The sequence below is a fragment of the Heterodontus francisci genome, chromosome 16, assembly GCF_036365525.1.
Source record: "Heterodontus francisci isolate sHetFra1 chromosome 16, sHetFra1.hap1, whole genome shotgun sequence".
Classification (NCBI taxonomy): Eukaryota; Metazoa; Chordata; class Chondrichthyes; order Heterodontiformes; family Heterodontidae; genus Heterodontus; species Heterodontus francisci.
In genome coordinates, this window is record NC_090386.1 from 52,311,846 (window position 1) to 52,337,824 (window position 25,979).

General features: G+C 42.9%; 1 protein-coding gene across 13 annotated transcripts in view; it reads left to right on the forward strand.

Moving 5' to 3' along the window:
• Nucleotides 1-25,979, forward strand: part of ripor3 (RIPOR family member 3) — a 240,440-nt gene that overhangs the window by 174,328 nt on the left and 40,133 nt on the right. For all 13 annotated transcript variants that reach the window (XM_068048189.1, XM_068048182.1, XM_068048180.1 and 10 more), the window contains 2 exons: nucleotides 922-1,047; nucleotides 4,182-4,327. In XM_068048189.1, coding sequence (XP_067904290.1) covers nucleotides 922-1,047; nucleotides 4,182-4,327 — 272 coding nt within the window. The remainder of the gene's footprint in view (nucleotides 1-921; nucleotides 1,048-4,181; nucleotides 4,328-25,979) is intronic.

Here is a 25,979-nt window from a genome sequence, read left to right on the forward strand (position 1 = left end):
GGTTAATTGGCCATTATAAATTGCCCCTAGTATAGGTAGGTGGTAGGGAAATATAGGGACAGGTGGGGATGTGGTAGGAATATGGAATTAGTGTAAAATTAGTATAAATGGGTGGTTGATGGTCGGCACAGACTCGGTGGGCCGAAGGGCCTGTTTCAGTGCTGTATCTCTAAACTAAACTAAACTAAACAGGACCCCTCATTCCTGTCCACTTTCTGCACCAAGACCTCCAGTGCTGCATCAGAGAAACTTGGAACTTTCTCTCTGTCATGTCATGCCATTCCTGTGTCTTCCCATGTCAAAGTCACTTCTACAATGAATTCCAGCACCTGCTCCAACCAAAATGCATCTCCCCTTTAAGAGTTGCATCCATGCTTTAGGTAGTGCAGGCTAGCAGGAACACATTGTTAATCAGCAGGCAGCACAAGGTTTTCTGCTGCCTGCATCAAAGTGTTCTGGCATGGGTTAATTGCGCATCACATTCCCTGCACTCGTTTTCAGGCCTTATCCAATTTTTCCCCCATTATATAATGGTCAGGAATGGGGACCTGGTTCATTTTCTGCTAGTTGACCCAGGTGTACTGAAGCTAATTGTAAGACCTCTATCAGTTCTCTGGCTGATACCAGCTAATTTAGTGCAGACTGGAAAATCAAACCTGGACTTTCGTAATCTGGGTAGCCTGAGCCACGTACTGGATAAACTTGCTAAGCTATTGAGGGAGCCTGTTTCAGAGTTTCTATTCTATAACATGTTAACTGTAATGTTTTTCTATGTAAATTGGGTTTATAACTTCATACAAACAACATACCTGCCCAACATTGTGCTACGAGTAGAGTTATAATCAGAGTTTTGAAGTGAAAACTCTGTGCCTCACTGTAAGGTCATACTCTGAACAACCTACCCTCTTGATTTTTACACAGGTATTGATTAAATACGGTCGACAGAGGTGGAAGTTAAAAGGAAAGATAGATGCTGATGACAGACAAACATGGGATGAAGAAGAGATGGCCTTTCTACCTCACATTAATGAAGACATTGAAATAAAGGTGCTTATTTGTAAATTTACAGAAGAATGTTTTTTTCTGTACATTTTTATTACGATATGTATTAAGTATCACCATGAAATATTCCTAGGTTAGACATAGCATGGATCAGGTACAGATGAAACTCCCTCTGTTTCGACCAACGAATTGCTTTAACCCCTGCCAGATGAGTGCTCCACATTACACCTGTCAGAACTTCTACATTTCTCTCACCATTCATTCATATAATTTCTCAGAGGCCAATTTTCAGTGAGTTGAGTAACTGATCACATGTAATCTATTGGAGAAATCCTGAGTGCAGTGAAAGGTGCTTCTGATGGGAGCAAAGAGAATTTGGAAGGGTGATTATATTTTATGCCGTGGACCTACGCTCATTAGAAACTGGGTTGAGATTACCCAAATCTATTACATTGAGAGCCATTACATCCCGTTAGTGTTCCTTTTCAACCAAATGTCTGAAATAGTACAGACCAGCTTTAATCATTTGTTTCTTTCAGAAACTTCAAAAGCACAAGGTTAGATTTATTTATCCTGAGGAAACAATTAACCTTTTGGCAACTAGTCAAGTGCTTAGTTTTCCAGGAATTGAACCCAAATGTCAAAATGTTGTGATGCAATATACAGGCCAAATTATTTTCCAAATAGGAGATCATTCCTTATAATTATGGAACCATACACAATATCACAAAAGCATGGTGCACTAAATGAGGCAGTAGGATTAGATACCACAAAATAAAAAATCTCCACAGACATGAAGTTGAGTGAGGATATAGCATTGTGACCACTAACTACATTTTTGATTTAGACAGTGAAGCCTTTAATACAGTGTGATTTTTGAAATTACTACCTGTGAAAACAACCCTACGTAATTGGCAATGACTGAGTAATGATGTTGCTGAAGGATCTACTTACCACAAAATTGCATTTAGATGAACACATCTGACTATTATCAAACAACTCCTTGTGCACAGATGTTTCAATGCTTTGGCAAGTAATCCCTGCGCTGAATTTAGTGTCTGGTTCTTTTACATGATGGTTAATTTCTAATAATCAGTAATACCATAATGAACATAGATGTCTTGATAGTTTACAGGTGAAGTCTGGGTATTCAGTAATTTGTCTGGTAACCTCAACTTTAATCTCAGGATTGTCTGTATCACTGCTTTGAAACTGATATTAGCATTTTCAATTAGGTATATGTACTGGATAATCAAAACATTTCAGAATTGGGGTTTTACCAGATTAGTCATAAAGTTATGAATCAAAATGAGCAATAAACCAGATAAGACACAAAAACAGGAGAGTCTCATGAACAATTTACATTAAAACAACTACATCCACTCTATTTGATAGTTTAGATGTCATGGATGTCTCAATGTATGCAGGAGCATAGCTCCCAAGAACTGTTATCAGTTGCAGTCCTGGCTGTATTTCCAATTATCTGTTGTTGCTCTGTGTCATTTCTTTTTATAATTGCTTCTTATACTTGGTCTTCACATGCATCTCTAATTAGTCCTAGGAAGAGACACCCACAAAACTTAACTAAGAATTTGAAAATTAGACTGAGTGTACTCGCTACTGAATATAGACTTCTACATTTATATACAAGAAAACAGGTTTACAACTTTTTTTATATTCGTTGTTTGGATGTGGGTGTCAATAGCAAGGCCGGCACTTATTGTCCATCCCTAATTTCCCTTGAGAAGGTGGTGGTGAACCGCCTTGAACCACCACAGCCCATATGGTGTGGGGACACCCACAGTGCTGTTAGGGAGGGAGTTCCAGGATTTTGACCCAGCAATGCTGAATGAATAGCGCTATCATTCCAAGTTAGGATGGTGAGTGACTTGGAGGGGAACTTGCAGGTGGTGGTACTCCCATGCATCTGCTGCCCTTGTCCTTCTAGGTGATAGAGGTTGTGGGTTTGGAAGGTGCTGTTAAAGGAGCCATGGTAGGTTGCTGCAGTGCATCTTGTAGATGGTACACACCTGATACTACTGTGCGCAGGTGTGAAGGGATTGAATGTTTAAGGTGGTGGATGAGGGGCTGATCAAGAGGGCTACTTTGACTTGGAGTCAAGCATCTTGAGTGTTGTTGGAGCTGCACTCATCCAGGCAAGTGAAGAGTATTCCATCACACTCCTGACCTGTGCATTGTAGGTGGTGGACAAGCTTTGGGGAGTCAGGAGTTACTTACTGCAGAATTACTAGCCTCTGACCTGTACTGTAGCCATAGTATTTATATGGCTGGTCCAGTTAAGTTTTTGGTCAAGGGTAACACCCAGGATGTTGATGGTGTGGGATTCAGCGTTGGTAATGCCATTGAATGTCAAGGGGAGATGCTTAGCTTATCTCTTATTTGAGCTGGTCTTTGTCTGGCACTTGTGTGGTGAAAATGTTGCTTGTCACTTATCAGCACAAGCCTGAATGTTGTCCTGATCTTGCTGCATGTGGGCACAGACTGCTTCAGTAGCTGAGGAGTTGTGAATGATACTGAACACTGCGTAATCAACGGCCAACATCCCCACTTCTGACCTTATGTTGGAGGGAAGATCATTGATGAAGCAGCTGCAGATGGTTGGGTCTAAGACACTACGCTGAGGAACTCCTGCAGTGATGTCCTGGGGCTGAAATGATTGGCCCCCAACAACCACAACCATCTTCCTTTGTGCTAGGTATGGCTCCAGCCATTGGAGAGTTTGCCCCCTGTTTACCATTGACTTCAATTTTGTCAGGGCTCCTTGATGCCATACTCAATCAAATGCTGCCTTGATGTCAAGGGCAGTTACTCTCACCACATCTCTGAATTTCAGCTTTTTTGTCCATGTTTGGACCAAGGAGGTAATAAGGTCTGGAGCTGACTGGTCCTGGAAGAACCCAAACTGAACATCGGTGAGCAGGTTGTTGTTGAGTAAGTGCCTCTTGAGAGCACTGTTAATAACACCTTCCATCAGTTTGCTGATGATTGAGAGTAAATTGATGGGGTGGTAATTGGTTGGATTGGATTTGTCCTGGTTTTTGCCGGCCCTAATTTGTTGAGTGTAAATTAAAACAATTCTTTGAATATTGTAAACTTGCATTTCTGATTCATTCTATAGAGATGTGGAAAAGTTCATGAACAGAATTTTCTCTCCATAGGTAGCTGAGATGAAAGGGCTGATGACTGTTTTGGTTGGAACAGTGACTTGCGAAAGTGCGGACTTCTTCTCTGCACAACCTCAGATAATGATTGTGGATATTACTGACCTAGGCACCATTAAACTTCAGCTGGAAATCACGTGGGAGTAAGTATTGATGTAATACATCCAAAGGGAACATGGTGCTTCAATATACTAGGTTGCAGTTTAGATATAGAATGCCAAATTACAGATAAAACTTTAAATGTAACCAGTGAAGCCTAATTTGTCCCTGCTTGGCATTCTTATCTTAGCAATAGTATCTACCTTTCTCATACAGAATTGCATTCAAAAATGTTATTGGGACCAGCAGTTCATTTTGATAATCGACTTTTGGTTTCACCTTTAATGGGGATATCCTGCCAAGGAACCTGAGCTGAGTGCGGACAGAAATACAACACATCAAATCAGTAGTCTTGAGTCTCAAACATTCTGAAGACTTGAACTATTTATCACAGAAATGTGACTATATCAACAGCCCAGTGGCATTCTCATTTATTCCTTCTAGAAACAGGAAAATCTTATTTGCAAACAAACTGTTCTGCTAACTGCTGATTTCAGCACAATTACATGCAGGTTTCAGGTTGTGGGCTGGAATAAATATTTAACTATGTTGCAGCTGAAATCTTTCAAATAAATACTTATATCTGTTGTAGGAAAAACAATGCAAAATATAAATGTAGGCACACGTGTAAGCCACACCTCAATATAGTTAAGTGGTTCTATCATTTACACATTTGAAGCAATAAAGTTTGAAACATGAAGTATTTCTGTATTTCATGCAGGAACATAAAATATGTACACAAATTAGGACAAGTGGCAAGGCTTTTGCATCATTCACAAATGTATATCATTCCATCCATTAATGAACAAGATAAAAATATTCTAATATGTAAATGAACCTAGTACAAGTACCATTTTAACCACTTCAAATTGATGTGCTGACTGTGGAAGGACATATCTCCATCACACAAAGTGCATTTAATATTTAGGAAAAATCTTTCTCTAGAACACCAAATTTAAATTTGAATCAGTAGTCGTGTTCCTGTCCAAGTAAATATTCTACATTAATTAAGACAGTGTCCCTAGTAGAATGCTTTGGGTCATATCACCTGAAATAAACACCAGCAGTATGACAAACGTATGAGTGAATTACCCACCTTAACCCCAGAATCATTACAGAAATAATTTACTTGATGTACTTCAGCACAGCAAACATTGATGTAAAATGTCTTGTAAATATCTTGTACTTAACAAAACATTGATTTTACCAGACTCATTGGCTGAGATTTTATCCAGGCGATGAGGGTCTCGACATCCATCAAAAGTGCCGCCAAGAAACCCGTGTTGCCCCTTCTGTGGGAGGCCCACTGAATCAAGTGCCAATTAGGCACTTAAGTGGACAGCAGAGTATGCCTTCCACAGGATCAAGGACCCCAGTGACAGAAGTCCCACCCTCTGAGAGCTGCCAGCCAATTAGAGGCCAGCAGCTCTTTAACTGAGCAGCACCACCACAGAGGCAGTGGCTGCTGTCAGTGGAGCTAAAGCCTACTCGGGTATAAAATTAAAACCCAACATAGGCCCAACCTGACCACAGCCAAACCGAACCCGACTAGAGCCCTTTAATTTTTTCCATGCCCAACCTGACACAAATCTCCTTCATCTGTTCCGGCAGTAGCCTATTCCTGCAGCTAGAGTTGTGGGGAATCATGAGTAAGCCTGATCCCGTGACTTCCCGGAAGCAGTATCCAGCCCGACCCGACCCGAGCCGAGCCCGAATGCTGGATTCGGAATTTCAGCCCGACCCAACCCGACCCCGACACATGTAGTTGGGTCTAGTCGGGTTCAGGTCAGGTAGCCAGGCTTTAGGTGGAGCACCAACCTGAGGCCAAGGAGAGCGCTGGACCCAGGCCACAGGTAGGTCAGGGCGAGAGGGGTCTCGCGGGATGGGGGTCACAGTGGGGTGGGGTGTAGGGGTGTCGGCAGCAAGGGCAGGGTGGTGGCTCTCAGTGGGCCCCCCCTTCCTGATGCAGGGTCCCTTGTTCAGGCACTAAGTAATGGTTTTTCTTGCTGTGCTTCCCATGCGGCAACAGGGCCACCCGCTAATTGTGGTGGCGGGGGATGAGGCCCTTAACTGGGCATTAATTGCCCATTTAAGGGCCTTAATTGACGGTGGGCGGGAAGTCCGTCCACAGGCCCCAGACTTAATTTCAGCAGAGGCGGGAAGCTGGCGGGGTCTGCCCCCCACCACCATCCCACCCGATTATATGCTCTCCCCACCTCCAAATTGGCCTCGAGAGCGAGCATAAAACTCACCCCTTGGCTATGAAATTTGGCTCTGTAGCACCCAGTTTTTCGGCGCCAAGGGTGCCATTTTGCCTATTGCACTTTGATACTATTCATACTGGACACCATTTTGTGAACGTGTTTGCATGCTTGCAGGGAGAATCAGATGGAAGTATGCAGAGCAGGCAATGGTGAAATCAACTAGTGTGTTACCCTAATTTGATGTCAGTGGTACCATTTTAGAGTTCAATTCTCCAGCTAATGCCTTTTTTTAACCTCGTACGGCTGAACACACGTTCAGCAGCTGGAAGGATCCCCTCACCACCACGATTTAAAGGGTTCATCGAATATTTACAGGTTGGTTGCTGATTGATTTCCACTGGCTCCTTGCTATGATTGTAGAAATGTTTTGTGGCTTGTTTAAGTTGCTGAGGTCTGCAGATGTGGAATGTCCTAAAGAATGTTGTCCTTACTCCAAGGATTCTGCACAAACTACTTGGTCCCAGACATGGGGACAATAGTTTGTATCCCCCTTGGACTATAGAATGACAGGTAGTTTGAGCAGAGGTGACACAGAGCAGGACACGCTGCTGGAAGAGGGAGGAGGAGGAAGGGAGAAAGGGCTCTTGTCAGGAGTCCCTATCAGCTCAGAGTATTTCGGGAGCGATTCTCCTCCCAAGCTTCAGTGTGGAACAATGTGTCAGATGCTTCTGCTTCACTAAGGAAATCTTCTTTGAAATAAAAACAAGAAATGCTGGAAGTACTCAGCAGGTCTGGCAGCATCTGTGGAGAGAGAAGCAGAGTTAACATTTCAGGTCAGTGACCCTTCTTCAGAAGTCTTCTCTGAAATCTGTCACCTGCTGCAGCCTCAGAGCAGGCTGAGGATGGCATGGCCAGTGTCTGTGAAGGTGACCATTGCAAGGAAGCTTTATGTTTCTGGCTTCTTCCAGGCTGGAACATGCCATATTTGTGGCATCTCCCAGTTCAGCATCCAGTGTTGCATAAAAGAGGTCACTGAAGCTCTGTATTCCAAGAGAGCTGAATATATTTCATTCTCTCATGTCAGAGAAAAGCAGGGAGCAAGCAAGAGGCTTTGTGAGGTTTGCAGGCTTCTCCATGGTGCATTCTGGTCCTCAGGGCTAGACTTCTGGCATTGACTGCCACTCCTCTCTGGTTCCACTGCCTTCTCAAGGTTTGTCTGGAGAGTCTCCTGGTCCCCTGTAGATAAATGACATCTCTCCTGCTTACACCTCCTGTGCCAACAACTCCACTGCAGTGTCAGAAAATCTTGGAGCCCCCTCTCGGCCATGTTGTGCCATTCTTATGTTTTTTCCAGGTCAAACTCCATCTTGCACTGACTTCCAGCACCTGCTCCAGCCAAAATGTACCTCCCCTTTAAAAGGTGCAGTCTGGCCTGAAGTAGTGCAAGTTAACTTAAACTCATGCTAGCCTCTCACAATTTTGCACTCCCTGTTCAGGTGTGCAGCTATTCATCAGTGCACCTACTGCTGGCTGCAAGCTATATTTAAATGAGCAGGTAGCATAATGTTCACATGCTGCCTGCATCAGAATCATTGGGAGCAGGTTAATCACTATCCCCGTGCCTGTTTTTGGGCGTTAACAAATTTTGCTGTCAGTGAGCGCTTCTTACTCATTAGATGATAACCCCACATGCAACAATAATTGCATTGAATATTGCTTAGTCTCAGCCAATTTCAATGTTCTTGTGTGTATTACAATGCAATATTTCCATATGGATTGTTTTCACACACACAAATTTTCAGATTACGCTTAGACAACATAGGGAAAATCTAACATCTAAAATATCACATGTAACTTTACATCATTCCTCAAAAATTAAAGATTACATTACCTTGGTAATTACATGGCTAGGTTACGTTGTCTGACAGTTCTCATCATTGATCCCCTGAGTAATTGTGATTTTCAATGGCAGTAGGCAGTCTTTGCTGTGCTCTACCTCTGGTTCACATCCCTTCTGGTGAGCTACATCTCGGGTTCTTGCGTAAGTCACTTTCAAACCTTCATTCCTTAAAATGAAGTCCCAGCCTTATTTTGTCATTGTATTTGGTCTTTGTGAAAGATTTATTTTTGACGTTATTTACCTTTTTTCAGTATTGGTGTAGTTTACAATCTCTAACTTTCATATTGATTTTGCTTAGTGTCAGTTTTATTTTCCTTATGTTTACACCCCTCTTTTCATAATTCTCTCTCTCCTGCTTCCTCTCTCTATCTGCCTGTTACTCTTTCAAAGCCCTTCATGTTTCCTTTTGACCCCCTCAATATCTTGCATTCCTTTTTCCCGAGCCTTCTGTTTAATTATCTTTTTTCTGTTCTTCTCCACCTCCCCCCTGATAAACTCCCCTTAATTCCTGCCATGTGCTGGAGTTAACCTCTCAGTTCTAGATGGCACGGCATGTTTAAACCAATTGCAAATTAGCACCACTAATTAGTATTTAGACTCGATATTCTAAGCGGGCAGTTTACTTGCTATCAGTGTCATTAGTTTTTGCCATGTTCAGTATGGAACAAATAGAGGGTAAGACTGTGTCTGTAACTTTGCTTTGTTGCTAATGAAAATCAATTGAAAAATCTTAACTCCTACTGCCACATCATGATACAGAGAAATTGAAAAAAAAAACTATTTTAAAAACTAGACTTTGTGTCTGTTTTATATTTTCAAACACTTTGGGCAGCCTTCTTAAAAACATGACTAGTTCAAAGCCAGATGGTCGATAACCCTACATACTATAAATTCAAGTACTATTACTAAGAATGGGCCTCGCATTTGCACCAATAGAATGTGGTGTAAAGTACTAGGTCCAAGATTTGCTTCTATAATTTTCAATGTGTTGAATAACGAATTGAGCAGGGGAGTGGGACTGACAGAATAGTTCCGTGGAAAGCCGGCATGGACTCAATGGGCTGAATGGCCTCCTTCTGTACCATAAATGACTCGTGCTCTATTGGAGAAATGCTGAGCAGGGTAAAAGGCACCTCTGAGGGGAGGGAAAAGAATATGGAAGGGCAAGAAAACCCACACAGCTTTCATACATCCCTTAGTGACTGGTTCTAGAGTGGAATTGACAGAGGCTTGACTACTGGCTGCCTAGCCTGCCAGTTAGGAACTATGTTCAGGAGAATTGGGAGTGGTGAAGGAAAAGAGGGAAAGGAAATATAAATAAATATATTTTGAAAATGATGCAAAACTCAGTAATATCAATTAACCTGCTCTAGCTCTATATAGTGGGATCTGTGACTAGTTAAAATCAAGACACATTTGGCTGGCAGATGAAACCATTGCTCTCTGCTGGGAGTTAAACTGTGCGACCTATGTGAAATGATTGTTTTAATTCTTTGAGTCCAGGTCATTCTGTGCAATGCTTATTTAGGCATCCCCTAAAACTGAATCAGTGGGATTTGGGTTTTAGTTTGGAGCCAATATCAACTAATTTGAAGCAGAACTATTCTCCTGTTCAAATTCTGAAAGCAAAATTCTTTTTGCTTGATGCCTCAACAGTACTTAAAATTTTGAAAGTTTATTTGCACTATATGTTAGAAGAAATTTGCTTACTTTTTTCATTAAATTGCTTGTTTTTGGCCTTTTAATGTTTGGTCCTCCCGCACCATGTAACACTACCTAGTACTGAAGACAGGCAGTAACCTGCTTCCAGGCTTCTGCCAACGTTACTATTAAGGTGGTTGCTAGGAGATGCATGATAACATTCAGAGTAATTTATCTGCAAGTGTTCTTGTGCTCTGTACCTTCCCTTCAATAGCACAGTCGCGATCAGGAACTCACTAAATTGCTTTTATTGTATTGGGCCAGTATTTACCATATTGTCTATAAATGTTAGTATTTCGTAAATCTGGTTCTCAACTGGGATTGAAATGAAATTTGTTTTCTGCAAGAGACTTAATTCTCATATTCTATCTTGCACTTCTGTCAATTGGGTCCTCTAGTGAATTGACTTTAAAATCATCGTTCTCATTTTTAAATCCCTCTATGGCCTTGCTGCTTTCTACCGATGGAACTTTCTGCATTCCAACATAAGCTCTCTTCTAATTCGGCTGTACTGCATAACTTGCCCCCCACCGTTCCTGTTTCAAGAGTCTTTAGCCTTCATATCCCCTGCATCACGCTCCCCTAGCAACCCAGTGAAGCATCCTGGGACATCTTATTATGTTAAAGAGGCTATAAAAGTAAATTGTGACTTCTAACATTCTTCTTTGCATTTGGGGAAATTTCTAGTTTTTCTATAACTATTTACAGTTAGGGAATGGTATTTGGTCACTGTATTTAGAAACATTGCACACAAATAAAAATATTTAAATTGAGGTTGGATGTTTGCAACGAAATATTAACTAACTTAAGAGAATGTAAAGTGACTGTTATTAGGCCTCCTGCATTCCAAAAAAATCAAAAATCATGTAAAATTGTTGATAAATTTTTAGACTTTAGATTCTGATCCATCTTTTAAACATCCCCTAATTGTAAGTGTACTCATCCAGCACAATCTAGAATATCAAGCAATCTAGCCAAGAATTTATAGATAAAATGGTGACACAAATGTGGCCAACATTTAAATGCTGGAAAAAAAGAGGTTGCAGTTCACTGGCATCAGCTGTTCTTTACTGATTAATTGAAGCTTTGAGCTTAGGTCAAATTGAATCTGAACTATTATTTTTCACTTTTAAATAAGCCTGCTCAAAACATTTTGATCGATCATGCTTTTGGTCACTTCCCCTAATTCATATCCCTCTAATAGCTGGTGTCTGGCCTTCCCTCTTCTCCTATGCGAAACACCTTAGAACATTAGCTACATTAAGAGTGCTATATAAAAGCTAGTTGTTAAGTATTCAACATAGTGAAAAGGAAAGCCATTTACTAGCTGATCATATACATTATCATATGCAGCACATGGTTTTACCAAAGCAAGATCTTTACAGCAGGATTATAAACACATTGTCAGGAGAAATAATTGCCCCAAAATTTACAAGGAGGTGGGGAAGGAGTGGGGAGGACTTGTAGCAGCTAGGAAACCCAGAAATGCAGGAACTCATTTGAATTTCTTTTCCCTGTTTGCCAGCTGGCAACCAGCTAGAGTGAGAGGCTGGCTGGCTGTTGGGTGGGAAAGCTTGCGGTAGAAAGTCACAGCCGGGGACTGGAGAGTGTAATGTAGTACAGTGGTGTTCTAACCTTTAAGTAACCTTACCCTTAAGAGACCAGGACAATGATGTAACTGATGGTATACGCTTGGCCATGTGAGCCGCATGGAAGATGGCAGGATCCCCAAAGACACATTGTACAGCGAGCTCGCCACTGGTATCAGACCCACCGGCCGTCCATGTCTCCGCTATAAAGACGTCTGCAAACGCGACATGAAATCCTGTGACATTGATCACAAGTCGTGGGAGTCAGTTGCCAGCGTTCGCCAGAGCTGGCGGGCAGCCATAAAGACGGGGCTAAAATGTGGCGAGTCGAAGAGACTTAGTAGTTGGCAGGAAAAAAGACAGAGGCGCAAGGGGAGAGCCAACTGTGCAACAGGCCCGACAAACAAATTTCTCTGCAGCACCTGTGGAAAAGCCTGTCACTCTAGAATTGGCCTTTATAGCCACTCCAGGCGCTGCTTCACAAACCACTGACCACCTCCAGGTGCGTATCCATTGTCTCTCGAGATAAGGAGGCCCAAAAGAAGAAGAAAAAGAAAGAAAGAAGAATATATATATATATATATATATATATATATATATGCAGGAGACACCATCTTTTAAGGGGACACTGAGCACACAGCCTGCAGACAGAGCACACACAGCAGCACGGACAAGACCTGGACCTGAGTAACATGTAGAGCTCATGCAATGTAAATAGTTAAGGTAACATGGTACAATTTAAGCTTGTTATGGAGAAAGAAATAGACAAGTTGCAAAAAAAGGTTTTGGATTGGGGGAGAGCGAATTTTAGTAAAATAAGGCAGGATCTGGCCAAGGTAGACTGGAAAGAGTTACTTGTCGGGAAATCTACAGAAGACCAGTGGGGGGCATTCAAAAAGGAAATGGGGAGGGTACAGGCCCAACATGTTCCCTCTAGGGTAATAGGTAGGAGCAACAAGCCCAGAGAACCATGGATGACCAGAAACATTCAGGGTATGATGAGAAGGAAAAGAGAGGCTTTTAGCAAATACAAGGACAGCAAATCAATAGAAGCATTAGTGGAATACAGAAAGTGTAGGATGGAGCTTAAGGAAACAATTAGGAGAGCAAAGAGGGGATATGAGCAAGCTCTGGCTTTCTTGGGAAAATCCCAAGATATTCTATAAGTATATCAATGGGAAGTGGATAACCAGGGAAAGAGTAGGACCCATTAGGGACCAAGGGGGAAATTTGTGGGTGGAGCCAGAGGACATTAATAGGGTGTTGAATGAATACTTCACATCTGTCTTCACCCAAGAGAATGAGGATGTAGATATGGAACTTAGAGAGAGAGACTGTGAGGTTCTTGAGCAAATTGTCATAGGGAGTGACAAGGTATTGGAGGTTTTGGAAGGCTTAAAAGTGGACAAATCTCCAGGTCCGGACGATTTGTGTCCCAGGATGCTGTGGGAGGCGAGGGTGGAGATTGCAGGGGCTCTGACCCTAATTTTTAATCCCTCTCTGGCCACGGGGGAATGCCAGAGGACTGGAGAACAGCTAATGTGGTCCCACTGTTTAAGAAAGGTTGTAGAGATAAGCCAGGGAACTACAGACCAGTGAATCTCACATCAGTGGTAGGGAAACTATTGGAAAAAATTCTGAAGGAGAGAATCTATCTCCACTTGGAGAGGCAAAATTTGAATAGGAATAGTCAGCATAGCTTTGTCAGAGGGAGGTCATGCCTAACAAATTTGATTGAATTTTTTGAGCATGTGACCAGGTGTGTAGATGAGGGTAGTGCAGTTGATGTAGTTTACATGGATTTCAGAAAAGCCTTTGACAAGGTCCCACATGGGAGACTTATCAAGAAAGCAAATGCACATGGGATACAAGGTAACTTGATAAGGTGGATTCAAAATTGGCTTAGCTGTAGGAGACAGAGAGTGATGACAGACGGCTGTTTTAGTGACTGGAAGCCAGTGTCCAGTGGCATACCACAGGTATCTGTGCTGGGTCCCCTATTGTTTGTCATTTATATAAACGACATAGATGACTATGTGGGGGGTAGGATCAGTAAGTTTGCAGATGACACAAAGATTGGCCGAGTGGTTAACAGTGAGGTGGAGTGTCTTAGATTACAGGAAGATATAGATAGGATGGTCAAATGGGCAGAAAAGTGGCAGATGGAATTTAATGCCGAAAAGTGTGAGGTGATACACTTTGGAAGGAGTAATGTGACACAGAAGTATTCAATGAATGGCCTGACACTGGGAAGTTCCGAGGAACAAAGGGACCTTGGCGTGTTTGTCCATAGATCTCTGAAGGCAGAAGGGCAGGTTAATAGGGTGGTGAAAAAGGCATATGGGACACTTGCCTTTATCAATTGAGGCATAGATTACAAAAGCAGGGAGGTCATGTTGGAGTTGTATAGAACTTTGGTAAGGCCACAGCTGGAGTACTGTGTACAATTCTGGTTGCCACATTATAGGAAGGATGTGATTGCATTGGAGGGGGTGCTGAGGCGATTCACCAGGATGTTGCCTGGGATGGAACATTTAAGCTATGAAGAGAGGTTGGATAGGCTTGGGCTCTTTTTGCTGGAGCAAAGAAGAATGAGGGGTAACCTGATCGAGGTGTACAAGATTATGAGGGGCATGGACAGGGTGGATAGGGAGCAGCTGTTCCCCTTCGTTGAAGGGTCAGTTACGAGGGGTCACAAGTTTAAGGTGAGGGGCGGGAGGTTTAAGGGGGACATGAGGAAGAACTTTTTTACCCAGAGCGTGGTGACGGTCTGGAATGCCCTGCCTGGGAGGGTGGTAGATGCAGGTTGCCTCACATCCTTTAAAAAGTACCTGGATGAGCACTTGGCACGTCATAACATTCAAGGCTATGGGCCAAGTGCTGGCAAATGGGATTAGGTAGACAGGTCAGGTGTTTTAATGCATCGGTGCAGACTCGATGGGCCGAAGGGCCTCTTCTGCACTGTATTATTCTGTGATTCTGAATAAAGAATGTTGTGTTGAACCTGAATGTCAAGCCTGTGTCTATCCTCAAGAAGACTCACTGGTCTGCTTAACATCTCTACATAAGAAGAAACACAGCACAACGCTACAGAGACGAGTAGGGAAGGGTTGGAGAGATTATGGTGGTTTTGAGGGGGTATCACAGATCAGCCTGGAGATCGGGGAAGGGGTGTGGGGCTGGCGATTGAGGCGTTGGCAGGTTGGCAGATTGCAGATACCACCAATGGCAGCAGGCTAGCTTGGAGGGGCTGGAAAGGCATTTACATAGGAACATAAGGACAGGAGTAGGCTATTTAATCCCTCGAGCCTGATCAACAAGATCATGGCTGATCTGAGACTTATCTGCTGGATCTGGCCCTTTTCATCTCACTTCAGTTGTCGGGTTTCCTGAGCCCTGGGAAATCCAAAAAGCATTAAATCTAAAAAGCTGCTAAAACTGAGGTATACAGCTTCATTAACATATTTAAATCACTGACCTATCTCTTGACAACAGATTTCTCACTACCCCACACCCACTGTCTGCGGGGATGGGGGAGTCGAGGTTGGGGTTGAGTTTCAGATTTTTAAGAATTTAACCCGTTCTCCCCTCTCCTGCACATCCTGGGATGTTAAGATTCCCCACAATTAATCTTAGAACTGTAACAATACGTTTTACTATGAAATATGTCTGAGAGACATTTTCCTTTGGTTCATCTAAGTTGTACCTAAACTCTATTAGACTGAACTATATTACTTCTAATTTATTTCTGCTTTGCAACACCGTATTCAGTCCTATTTAAGTACAAACAACACTGCAACTAGCAATAGCCTTATATCACAGAATCTTTTCAAGTGTAATGAAAAAGTACCCCTTTTCCTAAATCTGATATCGCTATTTAGACTGAGGAGTTCCAGATCAATATTGCCACCTTAAGGTAACATTCTGTTACAACAGCATCTCATGCACGAGGTCTACTGTTTAAAAGTTACATTTTAAGCAGTATCATCATCTGGTAGCACAATAAAGTCACTTGTTAATATATATAAAAATGTATGTTGCAAAAACATCACTCAGACATGGTACTCTTCCAAGTGTTCCTGTACTAAAAAATGGCACTGATTATCTTTTAACCGTAATCAGTACTGTGCTGGTTATGAAGTAATAGTGCTGGGGATGTGGTGCCCTTTGATGGCAAGCATTCAGAGATCTTTCCCCCATTGGTCTGAGTTCCACTCTGAAGGTTGGATGGAGGACGAAAGTTTTCTGTACATCCAATCAGAAAATTGGAACGTGTCATTAAAGTAGCAGGCATTTTTTACGATTGGTAGCAAGACTAGCAATTCACAGAGCAATCTGTGAGTTCCTGCTTGTAAGTTCTACCCTACCTATCCAGTATTAGAACAGGATGAAACGATAACCTAAAGGTACATTTTGGGAGCTGCATAGGGGTTAAAGTGGGCCAAGCCAGTCCAGTTCTTGTCTGCTTACTACCTATAGTACTGTTCTTCAAAAATTGTGAACAGAAATGAGTGCACATATTTACACAAGGATCACACACACACAAGTAGATTACAAAGTGGAAAGTAGGGTTTTGGGTGCATTAAAGTCCAGAATAAATAAAAGTTAAATACACAGTCTGAGGTTGGATAATTTGGTGTCTTCCGGCTGGAGATGTATTCTTGAAGTCTTTGGCTGGTCAAAGTGCACTTTGTGGTTGGCCCGCTTGGCTCAGGGTTTTCTTGGAGGCAGAATTGTAGGTGGCTCTCTTCACCTGGTCTCTGGCTGTAGCAGTCTGTAGGCTTGGAGGGTCCACAGTTGTACATGGTTTTCAAACTTCTCGTTTTCTGGAGAGAGAGAAAGGGAAGCACACAGCCTTCTCTGCTCCTGCACACTCAGTTACTGCTTGTCTCTTGTCTGTGTAACAAAACTCCCAGTTTTATCAGAGATGGACAGACACTCACATGACTGCCTCAGGGTAGTCTCTGGAACCATCTAATGAGATACACGGTTCAGAATTGGCTCCACAGGCCAATGATGCCAATATTTACACTCAGAGAGGGTTGTTCTTTCAAAGTCAGTGTGTCAGGATTGCCTTGACTGCCGTGCTAATGAAGCAATCCTAGGTAATTCAATTACTTAGAGTAAGCTGTTGTTCTGGGTCCAGGGTTTCTCAGATTTCTGGCTCCGGTTGGGCCTTGGAATGTGCAAAGGTGTTTCAGATGCAAATTGTGGTGGCCATCCTGGATGCCACTTTTTAAAAAGTTAACTGTAGGATTTTCTCCATTAAATGTCAAATGTAAGTTTTCAACCAATGAATTCATATTTCTCATTTGGCATATTGTGTTTTCTTGACGCTATATATTAATGGCTGAGATGAAGGAATAGAGAGCTATATATCCAAGTTTGCTGACAACGCCAAGTTAGCTGGAGGTGTAAGTAGTTTATATGGGAGCAGAAAATTGAAAAGGAGCAATGATAGATTAAGTGATTGATCAAAACTGTGGCAGATGGAGTTTAATGTGAAGTATGAGGTCAGCTACTTTGGACCTAAGAAAGATAGACCAGAGTATGTTCGAAATAGCAAGAAGCTAGGAACTGTGAAGAAGCAGAGCGATTTAGGGGTCCAAGTACAGAATTCACTAAAAGGTCTTGCAGGGATGGGATCAAAGGTACACAAGTCTGGGAGGGGATTTAGAATGAATACCCTTTCTTCATAAATTCCACTTTAGCCGTTGGATATCTAATCTATTAAAATGATGGGCCTAATGGTACTGATGCATTTTGGGAGTTGCTACTTAGGTGAGCAATCTGGGAAATCCATCAAAACTAACATTCCAAGGATCTAACACGTATACTGACTTCCAAACAAAAACACTGATAAAGACACTTCTAACACGAAATTAATTGCATTCAATTCTTGGAATGACTATATTCCATTTTTACTGAGGAAAAGGATTACTTATTTAGTTTTAGTTTTAGAGATACAGCACTGAAACAGGCCCTTCGGCCCACCGAGTCTGTGCCGACCATCAACCACCCATTTATACTAATCCTACACTAATCCCATATTCCTACCACATCCCCACCTGTCCCTATATTTCCCTACCACCTACCTATACTCGGGGCAATTTATAATGGCCAATTTACCTACCAACCTGCAAGTCTTTTGGCTTGTGGGAGGAAACCGGAGCACCCGGAGAAAACCCACGCAGACACAGGGAGAACTTGCAAACTCCACACAGACAGTACCCAGAATTGAACCCGGGTCGCTGGAGCTGTGAGGCTGCGGTGCTAACCACTGCGCCACTGTGCCGCCCCTTCTTTCTGAGAAGTGCTTCATCTCAAGTTCTTCAGGCAAAATTGAAAGGAGTTTGTTTGACTGGCTTGTTTGATTATCCCTTGTTAACTCTAGAATTTTTCTCTGGACTCCTCCTTGACTGTTCAATAGTTCACCTATACAGCTAGCTTTTTGTAAATAATTCTATTTGGAAATAACTCTGTTTTAACATTTTAGCTTGTTGCTATCCTAATGTTTCCTTCTTTAGCTCGGTGTCATTTTTTGTCGAATCACTCTCCTGTGAAGCACCTTGGAATGTTTTACAACATTAAAGGTGCGATATAAATGCAAGTTGCTGTAAGCTTAAAGATGTTAAAAAGTTGGCAGTCAAAAATATTCTGAAGTAATTTGTTATTTCTTATTCTCCTGTTTACCAATTATTTTATTTGTAACTCTTTGCTTATTCTTCAGTTGCAGTTTTTATACCTCTTGGAAGTTCCTTATTTGTACCTTTTGTTCCTGCTTTTCATTGAAAAATTCCCTACCTATTGCGAGTTGTTGTCATTCTATGAATATGACATTTCAGCTAATCAGGTGCAAGAGATTTGTATGTGTGATGTAGAGTGAGATCACAGACTTATGCTAGGTGCAAAATAGACACACACACAAGCATGCACAAATGTGATATTCCGTGACACCACTCATGAGCAATCTCAGTGATATTTAGCTGTTAATTTGGCCCGTCTCTTTAAAGCCACTGCACTAAATAGGTAAATCAAGGTAACTGGTGATGGTCACAAAAAGCTGAGGATATTTAAATATAAATTACAGCAGATAGTAAACTTTAGGGTCCAGGACAATGTCAAGCTATTTTTGACTTTTATTTTAAGATTACTTTGCAACTGTATCAAAGTTTGACATTTTAAAGTGTGATTCTAATTAGCATAAGATTAATATTTATGGGAGTGCATCACCTGTGGTATTCCTCATGTTGAATCAGAGGATGTGCCATTTTATAGCAATAGGCTATATGAACAAATTGTGATGGGAATGTATTACAGAAACTAAGTATGACACTTACAGGAAGTATGCGCTAAATGCAATATGTCTCATTTTAGTTATTCCCTTCAAGTCTATTCACAGGGAAACACATTGCCAGGCTCGTTGCCTGCACTCTAGCAAGGTTGTTCTTCAGACAGCAAGAAAGGCCCAAGTTGAAATGCACTGTGTTTCCTTTCTTTCCTGTTAGATCTACTCATTCACCACCACACCCCCCACCACCACCGCACACATACAGCCAATGGGTGGACTTTAAATGGGAACTAACTATACTGTAGATATGGTCTACATTGTTGTGTGATTGCCTTGAAGAGTGATAGCCCTTTAAGATCTTAGTATGCTAATGAGCGAAATACCATACATAGTCATGTGACTCAGAGCCAGTGTCACTCTGTAACTGCAACACCAAGAGGAAGATTCTACAAATAGTTAGCTCTGTACTCTATATAATAGGTTGCTGTAAATAAACCTGTTTGAGATATTCAAACAACTGGACTCCATGCATCTATGTTGCATAAAGGCGCAGTGGTTAGCACTGCAGCCTCACAGCTACAGCAACCTGGGTTCGATTCTGGGTACTGCCTGTGTGGAGTTTGTAAGTTCTTCCTGTGACCGCGTGGATTTCTGCTGGGTGCTCTGGTTTCCTCCCACAGGCAAAGACTTGCAGGTTGATAGGTAAATTGATCACTGTAAATTGCCCCTAGTATAGGTAGGTGGTAGGAGAATTGTGGGGATGTGGTAGGTAATATGGGATTAATGTAGGATTAGTATAAATGGGTGGTTGATGGTTGGCACAGACTCAGTGGGCCAAAGGGCCTGTTTCAGTGCTGTATCTCTCTCAAAAAAAGAACTCATTACATGGTAGTGAGCTCATCATTACATGGTGGCAGCTGTGGTGAGAAGACAGAACCTAAGACTGAAGACCACAGGGAAAACAGCTTTGACAACGACCTTCCTACAGCTAAAACAGAGAAAATAAAAAAAAATACTAGCCCAAACAGGGAAAGAAGAAAACACTTGCCTCAAGCTGCAGAAGACAGAGCGCTGAACGACAGACTGCAAATCACTGTCCCGATGGTCCAGAAATCCTGTTGAGAAAGAGCTTTGAGGTGCTTGCAAAGTTGATTTTTTTTTAAAGGTTCACTAAAAGTAAAAAAACAGGGAAAATCCAATCCCTATCTCAGGTTGATTGATTGTTTTCAAAGGCTCCCCTCCCAGGCTGATCAATGTCGGCACCATTACAGAAAGCATCTGACAGCAAAAGGTGCGGGAATCCTTCATTCATGCAGCTCACAGCTAAAGCTTTAAAAAATCATTAAACCACTCAAGCGTGAAAAATTGCCTATTGAACAGCTGTATAAACAAACCCTAGAAGAGAGATAAAAGCACTTGAAGTGCCTATTGCACAGCTGTGTAAACAGACAGACCAGAGTGCTGGAAGCTAGATAAACAGACAGGCACTGCTAAACACCTGCCCCTGTCAATCAAAGAAGCCAAGAGAATTTTTGTTAAAGGGGATACAGTACTAACTCATAGAATAAGTCTTAAAGCAAGTTTTAAGCAAAGGAACAGCAGGAAGATGGATACCAAATTTCCCAGCATAAACTGGAAGTCCATGGATATCCTATCAGAGTTCTAACTTTTCAAACAAAGACTGCTTCGCTGACCAAGTGACTGTAGAACCAAAAAAGCAAGCTGTTAAAAATTGTGATAGCAGTTGGAAATGAAGGGTTACACAGAATCAATATCTCAGGCATGTCGTAAGAGGACCAGAAAGATCCCACAAAGATATGGAAAGTGCTAGAAGATTAGCTCCGATTACAAGTGAATTTTAGAATTCACCACCTGGAATTGATATTCCACAGGCAACAGCCACAGGAATCATTCGATCAGTTCATCAGTAGATGCCGTAGTAAGGGCAATGCATGTGATTTTTCAGAAGCTGAACTCTCAGACTGAATAATGGTGATTGTAACAACACACTTTGAAGCGTTTCAGAAAGATCTCTTGGGGAAAAAGAAAGGTCACAGCATTGATGCACTGCTGGAAGATGGCAGGAAATATGAAGCCATTGTAGCTGGACAACAGCACCTACAGGCACTCGGTGCAGCCAACAGTATCGGCACCATAACCAGGTCAAAAAGAGCAAGCAAGCTGTGTGGTTGGTCCCACTCACAGCAAGGTTGTACTGCATTTCAAGACCTGAACAAGCTGTGCAGTGCAAAAGGACACTGGGCCCACCTATGCAAGAATTCCATCTCCAAAGATGTGGCCAGATGTCACATCAGGACACAGACAGACAACAGGCGCAGCAACAGGGCAACAGCAGCAAGAAAAGCGCCAGAGACCTGCATAAATGCAAGCCAATACATGAAGTCCACAGCAAAACAGACCTGGGACAAGACCCAGAGAGAAGTAATTTTCAGCAGAAGGCGAACTGGCATTTTACATTGTGAACCTGACATACCATATTGATGAAGTCAAACAACTGGAAGCTTTAACATCATGTGCCCAAAGAAAGCTGGCAAACATACACTCAGAGTCAAGATTGACACCGGCGCTAGTGCAAAATATCCGACTAGTCCGAATTCTCAAAGATATGTACCGGAGTTGCTGGAAATCAATGATCCAACCAACAACTGCCAAAGTTATCTGTACAACGGGTCACCTATCCCATGCAGTGGCACACTGACAATGCAATGCAGCTACGGCAAGTTGGAATGGAAACGTCAAATACTCTACCTAGTAGACGCGAGTGGACCAGCAGTGGCAGGGCTACCAGCGTGTAAGGACCTCAACATCATCATGCCAGGAGTATAGCAAATAAAGCAGACCAGCCAAGAGCACAGATAGACATGTGGCAGTATGATATCATAGCTATTACAGAAACATGGCTTAAGGAAGGACAGAAATGGCAGCTCAGCGTTCCTGGTTATAGGGTTTGCAGACGCGATAGGGAGGGGGATAGGAAAGGAGGGGGAGTGGCAATTCTGGCCAAGGAAACTATTACAACTGTGAGGAGGGATGATATGTTGGAAGGTTCATCAAATGAAGCCATATGGATTGAGTTAAGGAACAAAAAAGGGGCAATCACACTGCTGGGAGTGTACTGTAGAACACCAAACAGTCAGAGGGAGATAGAAGAGCAGGTATGTAGGCAAATTTCTGAGAAGTGCAAGAACAATAGGGCAGTAATAGTAGGGGATTTTAACTACCCCAATATTAGATTAGATTTAGATTAGAGATACAGCACTGAAACAGGCCCTTCGGCCCACCGAGTCTGTGCCGACCATCAACCACCCATTTATACTAATCCTACACTAATCCCATATTCCTACCAAACATCCCCACCTGTCCCTATATTTCCCTACCACCTACCTATACTAGTGACAATTTATAATGGTCAATTTACCTACCAACCTGCAAGTCTTTTGGCTTGTGGGAGGAAACCGGAGCACCTGGAGAAAACCCACGCAGACACAGGGAGAACTTGCAAACTCCACACAGGCAGTACCCAGAATCGAACCCGGGTCCCTGGAGCTGTGAGGCTGCAGTGCTAACCACTGCGCCACTGTGCCGCCCTAACTGGGTTAGTTTTAGTGTGAAAGGAATTGAGGGAGCAGAATTCTCATTCAAAAGAACTTTTTTGCCCAGTATGTAGCAAGTCCAATAAGAGATGGTGCAGTTTTAGACTTAGTTTTAGGAAATGAAGATGGGCAGGTGGAAGGAGTAGCAGTGGGAGAGCATTTTGGTGGTAGTGATCATAATTCAGTCAGTTTTAACATAATTATGGAAAAGGACAGAGATAGAACAATAGTCAAAGTTCTCAATTGGGGCAAGGCCAATTTTACTAAACTGAGGAGTGATTTAGTGAAAGTGGACTGGAAACAGCTACTTGAAGGTAAATCAGTGTCAGAGCAGTGGGAGGCATTTCAAAAGGGAGGTTCAAGGGGTTCAGAGGAAACATGTTCCCACAAACAAAAAGGGTGAGACGGCTAAATCTGGAGCCCCATGGATGTCAAGGAGCTTACAGGGCAAGATAAGGCAGAAAAGGAAAGCTTATGTCCGACACCGAGAACGCAATACTACAGAAAGCCGAGAGGAGTAGAAAAGGTTGAGGGGTGAAATCAAAAAGGAAATTCGGAAAGCAAGAAGAGGGCATGAAAGAATATTGGCAAACAAACTCAAGGTGAACCCAAAGACCTTTTATCAATACATTAAGAGTAAGAGGATAACTAAGGAGAGAGTAGCACCCATAAAAGACCAAAAAGGGTGGAAAATGTTGGTATGATTCTTAATGAATACTTTGCGTCCATCTTCATAAAAGAGGGGGATGATGCAGATCGGCCATTATAAATTGCCTCTAGTATAGGTAGGTGGTAGGGAAATATATAGGGACAGGTGGGGATGTGATAGGAATATGGGATTAGTGTAGGATTAGTATAAATGGGTGGTTGATGGTCGGCACAGACTCGGTGGGCCGAAGGGCCTGTTTCAGTGCTGTATCTCTAAACTAAACTAAACTAAACTAAACATATTAGCCGTAATTTTACACCACCCCAGCGAGCTGGATGGTGGTGTAAAATTGAGCGGGAGGCTCTGGGAGGCCTTCCCGTCCCCGCCTCCTCCCCACTTAAGGGCCTTCACCCGCCTCCACGGGAATTTTACCCGTGGCAAGCGGGCATCCGGGAGACGTGAATGGTCACCCAGTGAAACTTGGCGGCCTCTTAGCGCACCGGGTGGTTGGGGGTGGGGGGCCTGACAATGAGGGTCGCTCCGCTTCCCCAACCACCCCCAGGATCCAAGACGACCCCCCCCTTCCCCCCAAATGACCACCCTTGCCTCACTGGGGCAGGGCCGATTACCTCCGACGAGGCAACCCAAACCTACCTGCAGTCCTGGCTCCATATCCTCAGCTGTGGTGCAGTCCCAGCAGTAGCCAATGCTCCAGGTGGCGCTGCTGGGACTAAGAGCTGCCGGCCCGGAGATTGGTTGGCAGCTCAATGAGGCGAGACTTTCTCCCTCAAGCGGGTGGAAGTACCCCCTCAGAACAATTAAAGCCCGGGGACCCGTAAAATGTGGGACGGATCCCTGGGCTAGGCGGAAGCGGGTTCGCCACCAACTTTTACGTCGGTGGCCAGCTCCCATCCGCCCGACGTAAAATCCACCCCTTTGTAGTTAAGGAGGAGGAGTGTGAAGTATTGGATGTGGTAAACATTGGGAGAGAGGAAGCATGAATGGGATTTGCATCCTTGAAAGTGGATAAATCACCAGGGCCAGATGAAATGTACCTAGGCTGTTCAAAGAAGCAAGCGAGGAAATAGCAGAAGGTCTGACCATTATTTTCCAGTCCTCACTGGATACAGCTGTGTTGCCGGAGAATTGGAGAACTGCTAATGTTGTACCTCTGTTTAAAAAGAGAGCGAGGGAAAGACGAAATAATTACAGGCCAGTCAGCCTAACCTAAGTATTGGCCAATTCTTGAAATCTATTCTGAGAGACAGGATAAACTGTCACTTAGAAAGGCACAGGTTAATCAAGGATAGTCAAAATGGATTTGTTAAGGGAAGATCTTATTTGACCAACTTGATCGAATTTTTTGAAGAAATAACAAGGAAGATCGATGAGGTACTGCAGTTGATGTGGTCTACATGGATTTTAGCATGGCAGACTGGTTAAAAAAATAAATCGCATGGGATCCATGGAAATGCAGCAAGGTGGATACAAAATTGGCTCAGTGGCAGGAAACAAAGGGTAATTGTTGACGGGTGTTTTAACGACTGGAGGGCTCTTTCCAGTGACGTTCCTGAGGGTTCAGAACTGGGTTCTCTGAATTTTGTGGTATATATTAACAATTTGGACATAAATGTAGGGGGCATGATCAAGAAGTTTGCAGATGACACAAAGATTGACCGTGTGGTAGATAGCGAGGACGATAGCTGTAGGCTGCAAGAAGATATTGATGGTCTGGTCAGATGGGCAGAAAATTGACAAATGGAATTCAACCTGGAGAAGTGTGAGGTGATGCATTTGGGGAGGTCAAACAAGGCAAAGGAATGCACGATTAATGGGAAAATACTGAGAAGTGTAGAGGAAGTGAGAGACCTTGGAGTGAATGTCCACAGATCCCTGAAGGTAGCAGGACAGGTCGATAAGGTGGTTAAGGAGACATATGGAATCCTTTCCTTTATTAGCTGAGGTATAGAATATAAGAGCAGGGAGGTTATGCTGGAACTGTATAACTCACTGCTTAGGCCACAACTTGAGTACTGTGTGCAGTTCTGGTCACCTCATTTTAGAAAGGATGTAATTGCACTAGAGAGGGTACAGAGGAGATTTACGAGGATGTTGCCAGGACTGGAAAAATGCAGCTATGAGGAAAGATTAGATAGGCTGGGGTTGTTCTCCTTGGAACAGCAAAGGCTGAGGGGAGATCTGATTGAAATGTACAAAATTTTGAGGTGCCTGGATAGAGTGGAGGTGAAGGCTCTATTCACCTTAGCAGAGAGGTCAGTGACGAAGGGGCATAGATTTAAAATGATTGGTAGAAAAATTAGAGGGGAGATGAGGAAAATAAAATTCACCCTGAGGGTGGTGGGGGTCTGGAATTCATTGCCTGAAAGGGTAGTTGAGGCAGAAACCCTCAACTCATTCAAAAGGAGTCTGGACATGCACCTCAAGTGCCGTAATCTGCAGGGCTACAGACCAAATGCTGGAAGATGGGATTAGAATAGGTGGATCGTTTTTCGGCTGGCAGAGACACAATGGGCTGTGTGGCCTCTTTCTGTGCCTTAAGCTTTCTATGATTCTATGATAACTATCCACGAGAGCATTGCCATGGGGAAATCTCCAAGGATCGGAACCCACTTGCAGACTCTGACCAGCATCAAACAGTGCATCTGGAATACCAGCAACAGCACATCTATGCTGCACCTTTACTTCTGCTCTCAAGAGAACCGCCAGTACCACAACGAGCCAAAACAG